At 37.7% G+C, this 15210-nt stretch overlaps 1 protein-coding gene across 2 annotated transcripts in view; it reads left to right on the plus strand.

Annotated features, from left to right (window-relative positions):
- The window catches only part of GBE1 (1,4-alpha-glucan branching enzyme 1), a 324287-nt gene extending 310849 nt beyond the window's left edge, over positions 1 to 13438 (plus strand). For both annotated transcript variants that reach the window (XM_012932389.2, XM_055127221.1), the window contains 2 exons: positions 3844 to 3961; positions 12683 to 13438. In XM_012932389.2, the coding sequence (XP_012787843.2) occupies positions 3844 to 3961; positions 12683 to 12739 (175 nt within the window). In that variant the 3' untranslated portion in view covers positions 12740 to 13438. The remainder of the gene's footprint in view (positions 1 to 3843; positions 3962 to 12682) is intronic.
- The last annotated feature ends 1772 nt before the right edge of the window (positions 13439 to 15210 follow it).

Here is a 15210-nt window from a genome sequence, read left to right on the forward strand (position 1 = left end):
AGAGCCTCCTTACCAATAAAAAATTCTGAGAACTTATGATATGAACTTGTGGAAATTTATATATTATGTTCACAGAAGTTATTATTGTCATAATATGGGAGCTGATTTAAACAATTTGATCTGAAAACACTATGCTAACTGCACATATACTATTATATGTACTACTCTATGTGCATACATATGTATTTAATTTGTCTTCAATTGGTATGTGCCTTGAAAGGCTAAGCATGATGTTTCTCATTTTCCTCTTTAATGATGTATCAAGGGATTAATCTTAAAATCAGCGAAGTTTTAGATTTAAAGACATATAGTAATTGTACCATGCCGGCATCACATGCCTTGCCATCTTCGTGGGTATTTCCTATGGAGTATCTCTTTTAATCTCATTCAATTTGAAAGTTCAGTGATTGCACCTTACAATAAATTTTCTTAGCTTCATCAGTGGGAGTGGAGTAAGTTTGTTGCAGAATGATATAAATGATAGTACTTTTTACATCAAAATCCTTATACTTTGAACAGACACTTGATCAAGTGGCTGAGCAAACACAGCAGCTTTTGAAGTATTTGAAGAGCCATCGAATTTAAGAGTCTTCATGCCTTCACTGTTCTTTAATCTTATTAGTATAGGCCTTCAGAACATGGATCTTCCTTGGCTCAAATTTAAGAACACAGATTATAAAATAGCGCTCAAAAATTTTATCTACTTCAACCTGTTGATAGATACATAAAATACTTAGAAAACCCTTCAATTTTTTAAAAAAGGAGAATATGTTCAAATGACATTCAGTGAATAGGGACTTTTATTGATCTTCTTTTTAAGGAATGCTCTCATTAAAACATTCTATTACTCTAGTTCTGTTTTCTTACTATTTTTCTAAGTTGAACCAAGTCAATATTTTCGGTCCAATGTTTTGTATTTTCTCCTGTATGACTTCAAAATGCATATATTGTGTGGATTCTAGACATATTTAACATGTTGATCTTTTTCCAGAGAAAAAATAATACATTACATTTTTATTTTAGTAATTATTTTTTCAGTAGTCTTGATAGCAAAAAATATATTGATAATTTAAAATTTAAAACATAGATTTGTAATGAATATATATTTGTAATGGAGCTGCATTTTTTTGTTTTGTTTTTTTTGCTTTTTTTGTCACATCCAGTGATGCACAGGGGTTACTCCTGGCTGTGCACTCAGGAATTACCCTTGATGGTGCTCAGAGGATCATGTGGGATGTTGGGAATCGAACCCGGATCAGCTGCATGCAAGGCAAACGCCCTACCCGCAGTGCTATTGCTCCAGCCCCAGGAGCTGCATTTTTATTAATTAAAAAATTCTTTGAAATCCAGCACCAAATGTGTATATTTAGTTTTCAGACAATACCTAATGCACATACAGATTTATAGTCCATTATAATAACATAATTGCTCATTCACTGAGATCCTTATAATAACATGCTACCAGTGATTAACAGCCCACAGGCTAATACCCACTGCTTTTGATGATTTGCTTGCTTTCTTTAGCTAGTAATACCAATAATCTTAAGTTGTTCTTTATCAGTAATTTAATAATTGATACTCTATTTCAGATGTTTTAAAGAGTGTTCTAGGGCATTGTTCGCTAAACCATATGTTTTTATTTTTCAAATTTACACAAGTACTTAACCAAGATAAATGACAGACTTTTAATGTATAGTTCACTTCACAGTACATCATCTTTGTACTAAAACTCAAATGATCTATTTTCACCATCCATACTTCACCATCAGATAAATTCGTTTACTAAAATAACTCTCAGGTATATCAAGTGACTTTAAAATTTACCCATGCCTAGATTCTTCTTTTGAATCTCATACTCTCCATCCCTTCCACAAATTCTGCTGTTCTTTCCTTTAAACATAGGAACTTGCTGGTACTATGTTTAAATTTGAATCAGAGTAGACAGAACTAGATTAACAAACTAAAAAAAGTCACAGATCCAGCAAAAGATTCTGTGGTTTCTTATCCAAACAGACATCCTCTGTGCTTTAGAAAGATGGCCCTTTGGGACTGGAGGGAGTGCAGCGGGTAAGAGGCTTCCCTTGCACCCGACTGATCCATGTGTGATACTGAGCACTCCAAATGTCTCTCCACACTGCCAGGAGTGATTCTAAGCACAGAGCCAAGAGTAACCCCTGATCACAGTTGAGTGTGGCAAGAAAGAAAGAAAAAGAAAGAAAGAAAGAAAGAAAGAAAGAAAGAAAGAAAGAAAGAAAGAAAGAAGGAAGGAAGGAAGGAAGGAAGGAAGGAAGGAAGGAAGGAAGGAAGGAAGGAAGGAAGGAAGGAAGGAAGGAAGGAAGGAAGGAGAGAAAGAGAGGAGGAGGGAGGGGGAGGGAGGGAGGGAGGGAGAAAGAGAAGGAAGGAAGGAAGGAAGGAAGGAAGGAAGGAAGGAAGGAAGGAAGGAAGGAAGGAAGGAAGGAAGGGAGGAAGGGAGGAAGGGAGGGAGGGAGGGAGAAAATGAGAAAGAGAAAGATAGAAAGAGAAAGAGAAAGAGGGAGGAAGAGAGGGAGGGAGAAAAGGAAAGAAGAGCTATTGTTTACTACATGCATGCACCTTTAATGTAATAATTTTGCTATAACAAAACTGCACAATTTTGAGATTACAAGTTTATGTCAGACAAAAAATACCTATATCTTGAACCAGATATATATATATATGTATATATATATATATCTTAGTCTATATGAAACTTAAGGGTTCTACATATAAATATTTATTTGTTAATTTTTTATGTAGAAGTATCATTTCTAGACATATTGCACGTAGATTTGACATTGTAATCATAGCTGGTTTTGTTGTCATAGATGTTACGACTGAGATATTATTGTCAATTTAATTGAATATGATAATACTAACAAGTCTTAGAACTCACCCTAAAAAATGAGATGTTATATAGGAGCAGATCATGATTGCCATAGAAATCCTTTTGAGGTACAAGAAAGTAATATGTGTATATGATCTGCAGAACTTGACACTCAGGGTTCAATCTGCCACTCATTCAGTTTGCCGCTCGATGCCACCAACCAAGGACTGCTGCATTTTATACTCTTGATTTTCTCCTCATTTGATAACTTGTATCTAGATATATGGAATGAGTTCCAGAATGGGGAAGGAGTTGTTTTGGATAAAAAGCATTTCAAATGGGGAATGAAGAAGGTGCTAGGATGAAGCTTTGCATCTTGTGTGGAGGATGCCGATACCCAGAGATGCTGCCACTAGTATCAGGTATTTGACAGATGCTGTGGTTTAAACTTATAGGACTTTTCTGGAGAGAAAACATTCTGAAAAGTCCAAATTCTGTTTGCAATAAAAGTAGTTTCCAATCAATAGAATATATGGCATTAGAAGAAGGTCAATTCCCAACAGTCTCTGGGTAGTAGACTCCGAGGAACTAGAGTTAAATATAGCAGTGATCCTGGGGCCAGAGCCATAGTACTGCTAGTAAGGCATTTGCCTTGCATGCATCCAACCTAGGTTCAATCCCCAGCATCCCATATGGTCCCCCGAGCAATGCCAGGAGTAATTCCTGAGTGCAGCACCAGTAGTAACCCCTGAGTATCACCAGCTATCACCCGAAAAGCCAAAAAGAAAAAAAATATAGCAGTGATTCCATAAAGGTAGTCTCTACAGGGCAGTGCTCCTTTCAAGTGTGAGAGACTCTGAAGTATTTAAAAGAAATGGGAAGGCATCACAAGGCACAGTTGAATAGTCATCAGAACGCTCCAGATTCAGTTGCCATCTTGGATCAAAGTTTGTCCTATCTCATTCACCCCCTGAAGCATTGTGATTCCTTAAGAGCTATACATTCAAGATCGTGCTAGATTCAGATGCTGCGGAATACGGAGGACACCAAAGACTGGACCATGGTACTGAGTTCTTTTCTGAAGATTATGAACATAATGGGCGTCCCCATTCCCTTATGGTAAGTAAAGTCTTTTAAAATCATATTCTTCTCTATTTTAGTTTGATTTTTCTGATTTGTAGTGTTGTGGTTTTATGCTAAGAAACAGCTCTTCAACAAGTAGGAGACGAGAGAAAAACAATAGCAGCAATAACAACAACAACAGAAAAAACAAGACAGATGTGCTTTTTCAAGCTGATGTGGGAGTGAATTGAGTTTGGGAAAATAAATAGTAAAAGATATTTAGCAGATAGTTGGGGGAAATTTGAATATTAATAGGATTAAAATTATTTCTCAACACATAATAGGAATTCAGTTTTTATTTCAATTATGAACATTTCTATCTTATGTAGCAATTTCTTTCCCTTGTTATTACTTTCTCTATAATATTTTACATCAAGCAGATTTCTACATTATTGACTGTCTAATGAAGTTTTAACTGCCTTTAAAAGATGAAAAAAAAATGTGTATTTTGTCCATAGAGACAGTTGAAGACTAAATTCATTCTAGTTGTAAAATTCTCTGATATCCTCATATCACTTATAAAAAGCCTCATATAAGTACTTTTAAAATTGCAATGTGACACAAATGGAAGAATACTGCTTTAAGCTACTAGGGTTAAATTGATTCCAAGATGCAAAATTTAGGTTCTCTCCAATATTGGGGGGAATTCTTCACTTATCTCATGGCCTCATAATAAGATGAAATCCACATCTACATTATTGTTTTCCATTGTCAGAATTAATCTTCTAGTCGTATGCTTTTCTCTTCCTCCATTTCCTCCCTCCAGCTTCCTCCCTCCCTCAGTCCCCTTTCTTGTTTTTCTCTCTTATTTTTACCTGTCTCCTTTCTCCCACACTCTCCCCTCTCTCTTCTTTCTCTGTCTTTAGCTCTATGTTTTTTCACCATAGAATAAATTAGACTAAGAGTCTTAACTTTCAAGTACAACGGCCATTGAGGTCTTAGGCGTGACTATTTTATTTATGAGTGGCATCAGTGATGAAATTAATATTGCTTTATACATTTATCAATATATAATATTAAGGGGAGCTCAAAGATGCACGCAGATTTATCAAAGACGTCTGTAATTTGCCAGAGTATTCAATTTTTATATGCACAATAAGATATATCCAGATATATCCATATACACCTACGGATATATAAAGTTAGACAGTGAATAAGTCTTAAAGCTCAGAAATAACCAGAAAATTTCAAAATCCATCAAGGAGTTAAGGAAAATGAATCAGCTTGAGGGCCGGTTCAAGAGCTCAAAGGCCTTAAGAGCCTGCTGTGCCAACGGGGCCCCGGGTTCAATCTCCAACACTGCATGGTTCCCGGAGCACTCCTAGGCGTGACTCCCAAACATCCACCAGTCTGGGAACACCCCTCCCAACACTGCCTGGTAGGACCCCCAAACTGAAAAAAAAAAAAAAGATGAATCAGTTTGAAAAGAAGTGACATGGAGAAAAAATGAGCTGAATAGAATAAAAGTGAACTTGAACCAGCTGAACCAGACAGCAAGGGTACTACTGAAGGATTCAGACAGAAAAGTTCTCCTGTAGCCAACTTTCCTAAAAGTTCACATTTCCATAAAGGATTCTGTTAGGTAGGGAGGCCTCCTAGTGCAGTGAAAAGCCCACAAAATGTGACAGAGAACCTGGGATCACTCTCCCAGTCTGCCTTTTTCTTAGCTCTGAGAACTTGAGTAACTTAACCTTTTTGGACCTTGGTTTCCCTTGCCTGGATAATGATGACTAATAATAGTATCAGCCCTACAGCCAGAGATTCCTAGGAGGCAAGGATATATTCATTAACACAGCCCAGCTTTGTGCAAACTGCAAAAAAAAAAAAAAAAGTCATCCTGCGCTTGTATTGAAAGTTATTATTGTCTTGGCTATCAAATGCCTCTTTAGGTCTTTTAAGCAAACGGAGATAACTGGTTACTTGGAGGACGCACAATTAAGACCGCCTCCCGACTTTGGGGAAATTAGAATCTTAGATGAAGGCGTGCAGTCTTTCAGCGTGGGCAGAAAAATACCCTGACATCCTCCTAAGGTATTCTGTCATAATTAAAATAAGCCAACTAACCAGTGGCAGCAAAAAAAAAAAAAGTCAGGAGATTACTTTTTCAGCACTAATTGAATTGATCGTGCAAATATGGGATGTGCAGCTCTAAATTAGCACGCGGAATGCTCCCGATGGCTGGGAGAGGCGAGCGGCCCTGCGAGCCCCGGTGAAATAGAAAGGGCCTGAGCCACAGCCGTAATGGAATTCTGATCCAGCTCGGTCAGAAAAGCCGAGATTAGCCAGCTCGTCCCAGCCGCAGCATCTTGTTTTCCATGACTCCAGGTGCTCCGGGAAATATTCATTTAAATGTCTTTAGGTTCCAAATGAAATGATTGCTGGTTTTGATGTACGACTTAAGAGAGCCCAAAATAGATCAGCAAATCCAAGAAGACAGGTTTTCCTCTTGCCAGAATTATCCTCCATGGAGCTGGAGAGAGAGAGAGAAAGAGAGAGAGGGGGAAAAAAAAAAGACGTTAAAGAAACATAGTTATTATCAGAATGTCTCATTATGAAGCTCTTTATTGCCCGATCCGTTGGTTCGGGGGAGCAAATCCAGTTTCTGTCTATGACTCAGAGTGCCAGAGGTCACGCCTGCAGCTCGAAATACCCAGAAATACCCAGAAGACGGGGTTAGGATGTCTCCCCTTTCCATACAAATGTTGTCCCTCGCACCACATACCCAACACTTGCTAAAGCTTAATTTCCAAGCTCAAGAATCCAACGGATCTGCTGAATAAGTGACAAATCTGCTTTTAAAGATAGCAACAAACAGAGCCTAAAGGAATCTTAAAATAGCCACCGTGTCACAGCATCAGCAGGTACTGAGTGCTCCCGCGTGGGCTTGCTCGGCCCCATCGGTTGAAACTGGGGAAGTACAGGACTGCCCGCGTACAACCAGACTGCGCGTGTACAACCAGACTGCGCTTGTACAACCAGACTGCACGTGTACAACCAGACTGCGCGTGTACAACCAGACTGCGCGTGTACAACCAGACTGCGCGTGTGCAACCACTGAACTGTTTTTGCTAAGGTCAGAGTAGTTCACACAGGCCAGGGAGCGATAGGACAGAACTCCTCCCTTCTGCATTGGGGGCAGTTCCTGGAAATTCATTTCTGTGCAATCATTTCCCTATATTTGGGTATCAGAAATAATCATTGATATGATCCCCTCTCTGTTGGTCAGAAAGGGAGGGTAACTCTCCTTCTCATCTCCGGTTCACACGTTCAAATTTTATAGCCCAGGTGGAAGAACAGATACTATTGAACCCGAAATGAATTTGATTCTTCACGCTAACTCCAGCCAACTCTGCGGTGAACGCGTGAATCAAGCTAGATGTTTGAACATTTATCATTTTGCCATTTAGAAGTAGATCTTTTTTCTTTTTTTAATCTTTAAGCGATAGATCTGTTTATTGCCATTGCAACCTGGGGATTTCAAAAGTAGGCGTCGAGGGCTAGAATGATAGCTTAAAGAGCTGACTACATGCTTCGCTCGCAAGATGCCCGGGTTTGATTCCTGGTACTAGATAGTCACTTGACTAAGGTTGGGCGGAGGGTGGGGTGGGGGACAAAACATAAACACAGAACACGGAGTTTCCTCATGCACCACAAAACCCAGAGTAGACTTTTGGTTTAGATTTGGGAGTCGAAATGGAACAGATGTCTCTTTACCACTCCTCATTTGTAATTATTGAAAATAAAACTTGATGGCTTGCAAATACAATTTTATATCCAAATTAATAAAATTATTTTGAAATTTCAAATAAAAATGCAATCTTGATAACCTAAAATGGTTCCTTTTGGGTATTTCTAAATTACAGTGATTTTATACACTTTTACATAAAAATATACATTACTGTCACTGTCACTGTCACTGTCATCCCGTTGTTCATTAGCATCTCCTAATACAAAATTTTGATCTACAATTAGATTTATTTTTAGGAGATATTTTGCCAAGTAAAACATAAATGAGAAGATTAAAATTATTTTCTATAGCATACTATTAAAAAGTAATTTTAAAGTACTTGTTAAATTTAATTTTGAAAATGTATATATACTGAGTCTAAGGACTTTTTCAAAGAAAGATGTCATGCTACAGATTATGTATTGTTTAAATTTAACAATTTTGAGAAATATTAATATTTAAATTATTGTTAATATAGTTATTTTAATGACATTTTCAACTTGTCGAGACTCTGGTTTCAAAAATTATGTAATTTTTGTAACTACCTTATGATCCTAGAATAATATGATTTACCTACCTGACATAAATGAGTAGATTATTGTGTGATTCATTACTTTTGAGCATGCCAGTAGTGACCATAGTGCTTTATTTAGAACAGTCAAAATAATGGAATGGATTAACATGCAATTTTAGTTACTTAATAAATGAACTGGATGTTGCTATGGCATGTTTCTTGTGAAAAGTGGCTGTGAATATAATAATAAAATGTAAAATTAGTTCCTGTGCACTGCACTGTTCATAAGTTAATGTGATCCTAGCTACAAAATAGTTTTGAATAGCTAACAAGTTGGCAGCTGCAATAAGTTTGTTGGCATATATTATCCTTGGTCGGAGTACCAAAGTGGTTTCCATATATTCAAGTGTACATGTCTATACTTAACTACAATTAAACATTTATTTATATTTATAATTATTGTGGGGAGGTCACATGCAGCTGTGCTCAGGGCTTACTCTTCGCTCAGTGCTCCATCACTCCTGGCAGGACACAGGGGTACCGAGTGTTGTGATCAGGATAAACCGGGATTGGCTACGTGCAAAGCAAGCATCTCCCTGTACTAATGCTGGTCCACATTCCTTTTTACGTCTATTTAAATTAACCTTTGTTTCTTCCTGCTATATGCATCAAAACTAATTTTTAAAATTAAGTTTGTGAAATGAGAGTTTCTGAGTTTTAACTTAATTCTAAATTGTGGGGGCTCCACACTGTCCAGGACTGTACTTGTCTGTCGTCCCTTAGGTATCAGATCTGATTATCTCAAGTCCTTTAGCATAACTGGGAGTCATTTCCTAACCACTGAAATAATTAATTTACATACTCAGAACCCTAGTAAAGAAGAAAACGCAAAATCCCATAAATTGGCATAGTTAAGAAAAACACTTGCTTGGGGAAGTTCATTCTCGTTGCCTATACTGCAAGAGCTCTAGAGCAACATAAACACATTCTGGTAATTAACGCTGCAGTGAAAAAAAGTATAATTACACAATATTCCCATTAATGATGTTATGCAATTATCAAATGAAGGCTTCTGAGCAGATAATATGAAGGGGTCTCTAAGTGTGAATGGAGTTGCATCATAAAGCTCTTTACGGAAAACGATCAGCATCATAGAGTCAGAATACTTAAAGCATTTTTTTTTAACCATTAAAGGCCATAATTGGAAACTCAATGTTAATATTACAAACCTTGAAGCCCTCACGCTGTCCTTTTACTTTCACTCTTCAATTTAGGACAGAGTGCTTTTCTCTACTTAAAATGCACATTAGGTGGTTTCTGTGTTATCAGTTTATGGTTGTCGATTATGTTTCATTAACAAAGTCAGTATGAGATTAGGAGTCAGAGTAGATAGGACCCTTGGCAGGGCTCAAGAAGAGGACTGTCCTGACCTGTTCTGTCATTTCGGCCAGATGCTAGAAAGATCCATCATTACTTGATGTAGGCCTGAAGTTTGCAGCTTTCCAGATTCCTCCGGCAGCTCTGAATCCTTTTTTTTCTGCACATTTTAATCAGAGTTCCTTTCTGTTTGTTCCATTTGCTTTTGGGGGGAACCACACCTGGTGGGGCTCGGGGGCTACTCTTAGCCTAGTGTCCTATGTCCCCTCTCACTCTGAAGTGCTCAGGGGACCAGAGGATGTCGGGGATCAAACCCAGGCCTCCTGCATGCAAAGCTGATACTTAGCCTGTTACACTCTCTTGGGCCAAAGGAGTGTTTTAAATGTAAAGGATGTTGAATTTGTTTCAAGTCATCGTTCATTCTTCTACTGAGAAATTTCCATCTCAGGTTGCCTATAGGAGACAGATTCAAAGACATTCTGCTTCTCCTCTGCTGCTGTACTAATTATTTATGCCTGGTAACTAAGTCCTCCCACTGAGTACACAGAACAGAAGGACTCCTCATTTGAGAGGTAGAGACTGCCTCTTGAATAAGACTTGTAGAGGAAGTTGGTCAAATATAATTTTTTGGTTTCTTTTCTTTTATGCCTGTTTGCCCTCTGTTGTTCTAGTCAGGAGATTGATTGTAGAAATACGCCATCCTCTGAACTGTGTCTCTTTGGATCATTGGTGTTAGTCCTGCGTTATTCATGAGTATTTTCAGCTTCCTTTTGTTGAACAAGTTTCATAACATCTTACCTATCATAATCAGAGAAGAACTATTGAATAAAAATATTGCATTAGTAGCTACATCCTGATGTTTAAATGTTACAAGTCATTTAAAACAAGGTATAAATTATAGGGAAACAGTTGAGTATTGATGGAATATGTGGTTTCTTCACATTAAATGTCTGCAGGGATACAATATTTATTTTTTTGGAAACACAGACTTATAAATCAGACTATGAGACAATCACTGTTAACATTTGGGAAATTTTTCTCAGTGATAATGATTATTTCCTAAATAACTATTACTTTTAATTGAAGAATGCAAAAGCTATTTCCTAGATACTAACATGCATGCTGAAATTTTCTTGAAATGCCTTCATTTTAAGATAGCTTTAATCTTTAATGTTGAAAACTAACCAACTATATTGCTATATCTTTTTTTTCTGAAGAGTCTTATGAGTTCTTTATCACTAAAACCTTAAGGGAAAACATTGTGTTTACTTGCAGTGTTGAGACATAAAATAGTCTCATTCAATGAAAATCAACTGTTCTGTCCTTTATTTTTTTTCCTAAAGCTGTGTTTGCTTTGCATCTTTCATTCTGATTCTAAACTATAAAAGCCGTTTTCTTTTTTTTTAACGATCAATCAAGTATTCACTTAAAGATAAAATGACTGAAGAATTAAAAGTACTCATTAGAAAAGAAGAGATCCTGTCACAATAATGCCCACAATCTGTAATGTTATTTTTGCTGTTAGCCTTGGTAATAGTAATTAAATATACATTGTATAAAATAACATATAGATAAGCATCAAGGAGTTCAAATCCTTTGTCAGTTTTACAAAAAGCAGTATATTAGGAACTGCCTTGTGAAAATAGGCGCATATTAACCCTACTATTACATGCTCGTTAATCATTATTTTATTTTGAACTACGTAGTATCATCATTGACACTTATTAAGCAGTTGGAACTGTGAAAACATAAGTCACAAAGCTTACACATTACAAGCACTGTAGCAATGGAATGGAAAAGAATAAGGGTTTGAGAGAGAAACGTGCCTTGTGTGAGGCATATATGCCTTATGCTACACATTCCCTCAGTCATCACGAGCCGGGGTTCCACCACAGAGTCCCACCACATGCCTGAGGTTCCCCATGTCCTTGGACTGTCCCAATGAACCGAGTTTGCCAACAATAGCCTAAGCACTATACTACCCTAGGCCCTCCTCTGCCCTCTGCTTCCTCCTTAGTACTATTTGGGAAGTCAGGAAAACAACAAAAAGCAAAAAAATAGTTCATACCTATTGTTAACAAGGGGACTGGCGCCATAGCACAGCGGGTAGGGCGTTTGCCTTGCACACAGCCGACCCGGGTTCGATTCTTCGTCCCTCTCAGAGAGGCCCGAAAACTACTCAGAGAATCCCGCCCACACTGCAGAGCCTGGCAAGCTACTCATGGAGTATTTGATATGCCAAAAACAGTAACAAGTCTCACAATGGAGACGTTACTGGTGCCTGCTCGAGCAAATTGATGAACAAAGGGATGAAAGTGCGACAGTGCTACATTGTCAAGAGATCCCAGTGTTAGAACTGGGATGTTCAAGTTTGCCTGGTTTAAGGAACTGACAAGGTTAAGAGTGCTCTGCTAAGAGAGAAAAATGGGCAAAGCCCTAGAGGTAAGAAGAGGTGTGGGAAGGAACTGAAGAACCTTGGCTGGAGCCTGAGGCATGAAAGAAGAGAGGAGTGTGGAGCTGAGGTCACCTGCGGGGAATTGTGTCAGGGTCTCTGCAGGGCAGGGAGAAGAAGGTATTTTAAGTGCACTGTCAGGATTTTTTATTAAAAGAAGGAAGGTTCCTTTATGTTACATTTAAGGTTCCTTACATTACATTTAAAGTTTTGTTCTTAAAATGACAGAAGGAAACAAAAAGGAGAATAAATAGAGTGTCTTTATGTAAAGCAGTGTTTTGTATTATGATTTCATTAAACTGAGGAGAAGTGCCTGTGAATTGTAGGGTAGCTAGCTTTCCTTCACTTGAAAGGCCTTAAGCAGCAGAGTGCCATGAATAGCCTGTGTCTGCGCAAATTGGGTTTCTTAAGCTTACAGTGCCCCCTAGTGGTAATTTCTTTCCACGAGTCGAACATGCCTGTGGAAAATGCTAAGAGCTGGGTGAAGATGAGTAACTGAGCCTTCTCTCAGCTACCAAAATTGTCAAGAGAGCTAATGTTGCCAAATGTGAGACTGTGTTCATGCCCATAGCCTTTGAAATAATGATATAAAATCATCATCACTTTTTTTTTTTACCCAATTGCACTAACTTGCTTGTGTTGATTTAGGTGTACATTCCAAGCCGTGTGGCCCTCATCCTTCAGAATATGGACCTGCCCAACTAAGAAACCCTGCTCCAGGAGACAAAGAATGTTTACGTGTGTGTGTGTGTGTGTGTGTGTGTGTCTGTGTGTGTTTCTGCCCTCCTTGCCTCTGAGATTAAAATGTGTGAGTTTTGTAAAATAGACATCTTAGTCTAACTGAAACATCATGTGTCTGAAATTCTGTACCGGTTCATGTAAATCCACTTTTCTTTATGAAGGAGGGATGTTTGTCAAATTTTAGGCAAATTAGACAGTGTTTTCTAGCTTTGCACAGCTAGGTGTCGTGGGTGAAGTATTATATGTTACTTCTTTAAATAATCTGAATTCTTTATTTGATCCTTCAAATTTAAACCATGTGTCAAGTGTGATTATTTCTCTTGAGTGTTTATAGCATTTTTAAAATGCTGCATATTTGCTGGCTTTGTTTGAATATCTCTTGACCTGCATTGCAAGGTACCAAGATTATTGCTCTTTGTTTTTGAAATCATGCTTAGAAATATTGTAATGCATATGAAGTAATATAAAAGAAGTGTATCAGCTATAGTATAAAATCATTATTTATGAACTTTGTCAGGCTTCATTTGCTTAAATTTTATCCTGCGACCTCTCTTTTACCTGGTAAGTTGGTGGCTGCAGATGTCTTGCACTTCCGAAAGGCCTTAATAAGCAAGTGTAACATTTCAAAAACTCTTTGGCTTTCAATAAAACTTAGAAAAATTCCTTGATTGTCTTTGTTAATGTCTCTCTTGCTGTCCTAAAGTGTCTGAATGGAATTAATATATAAATGCTGCTTTTAATGCTATTATCTTCCCCACACATAAGAACCTATTTAATAAACTAGGAAGCATGGGGATTGGTAATATATTTTTTTGTTCAAGTATCAATTTGTCTCTTAAAATGCATTCATTTTGTAAATTGACTTTGATATCTAAGCTACTCATCAACTGTAGACTGGCTCATTTTTAAAAGCTGAATTAGGTCCAAAGATATATACCCAATAAAGCACTTGCCTGCAACCTGCAACCTGGTTCACATGTCTGGCACCACGTGATCCACTGAACACAGCTCAGGATCACTCGAAGTCAGAGAAGGAATGACCCCTGAGCACAGTGGGGGTTCAGCCCCCAAACCAAAATAAAAATGTTTAAGTAAAATACAAACTGAATAAACTATCTCAACTTAGAGGACTTCTCAATCATAAGGTTTTCCTCAGTTCATCGAATAATGATCCACAGGTCTTAGTAATAGGTAATTCATTCATACTAGGAAATTATGACATACTTTGAACAAAGTATTTATCACTCTTAAAGATCTTTTGTCTTTACATTAGTACTGTCTCTTTTTGTGATTTCCCTGATCATTCACAATTACTAGAATGCTTGAAAATCTTTCCATTAAAACCCTGTTCAGTATTAGAAGAGATTAACAAAAGAGGCAGACTTTTATAGCTAAACATGTATGTTAACCATCTTCCTTTAACTACAATGTAGCACTGTTGTCTCATTGTTCATCAATTTGCTCGAGCGGGCACCAGTAACATCTCCATTGTGAGACTTGTTGTTACTGTTTTTGTCATATCGAATACGCCATGGGTAGCTTTCCAGGCTCTGTCTTGCGGGCGGGATACTTACTGGGCTCTCCAACAGGGACAGAGGAATCAAAATCAGGTTGGCCGAGTGCAAGGCAAATGCCCTACACACTGTGCTATCACTCCAGTCCTAAAATTGAGTTAATCCTGAATTCTGGATTCCAATGCATGTTGTTGGCTTGATCTACAAAGTAGACTAGATGGATCTCCTGAGAGAATTGGCAACCCTATTCTGTGAATCTTTTTTTCTTAGTACAAGAATTATTTTATAATATCAGTGTTTGTTTTGAGCCCACACAAGGTGATGTTCAGGGATTACTCCTAGATCTGCACCCAGGAATCACTATTGGCTTGCACAGTGTTCGGAGGGCCACATGGGACAGTGGGTCAGCTGCATGCAAGGTAAGCTCCTGACCCACCACACATCTCTCCAACACTGATTGTATGTCTAAGCAGTGTGTGCCCTATCTGTTACTGACACCAGTATGGCATGCACCATGATGTTTCCTGTTGGAGTTTTTAAGTCCTTACTCTTGCGTTCCTTATGTTCAAAGAGCTCTGCTAATTCCCTATGATTGCTCTTTAAAACTGACTATAAATTACTCCATAGTCCAAATTGAATTTATGTCCTTGGCTTTGTGACCTCTGGGGCAAAATCAAAAACATCAGTGTTATATTTTTATTCTAAAGACAAAAAGATCAAAGTCAAAAAGAGAAGATGTGTTATATTTTTATTCTATGAACAGCATATTAATGTACTTCAGATTTTGTGATTTAAAGTTAGAATTTAGCTTTAGAATGTAAATGAATTGTCCATATCAAGTTCTGCCCAACCCCCAAAAGAGCAATAAGTGTGGTAGAAATTAGAGAAATACATATAGATAGGACATTGACTCCAAAATAT

Source organism: Sorex araneus, chromosome 2 (genome assembly GCF_027595985.1).
Source record: "Sorex araneus isolate mSorAra2 chromosome 2, mSorAra2.pri, whole genome shotgun sequence".
NCBI lineage: Eukaryota > Metazoa > Chordata > Mammalia > Eulipotyphla > Soricidae > Sorex > Sorex araneus.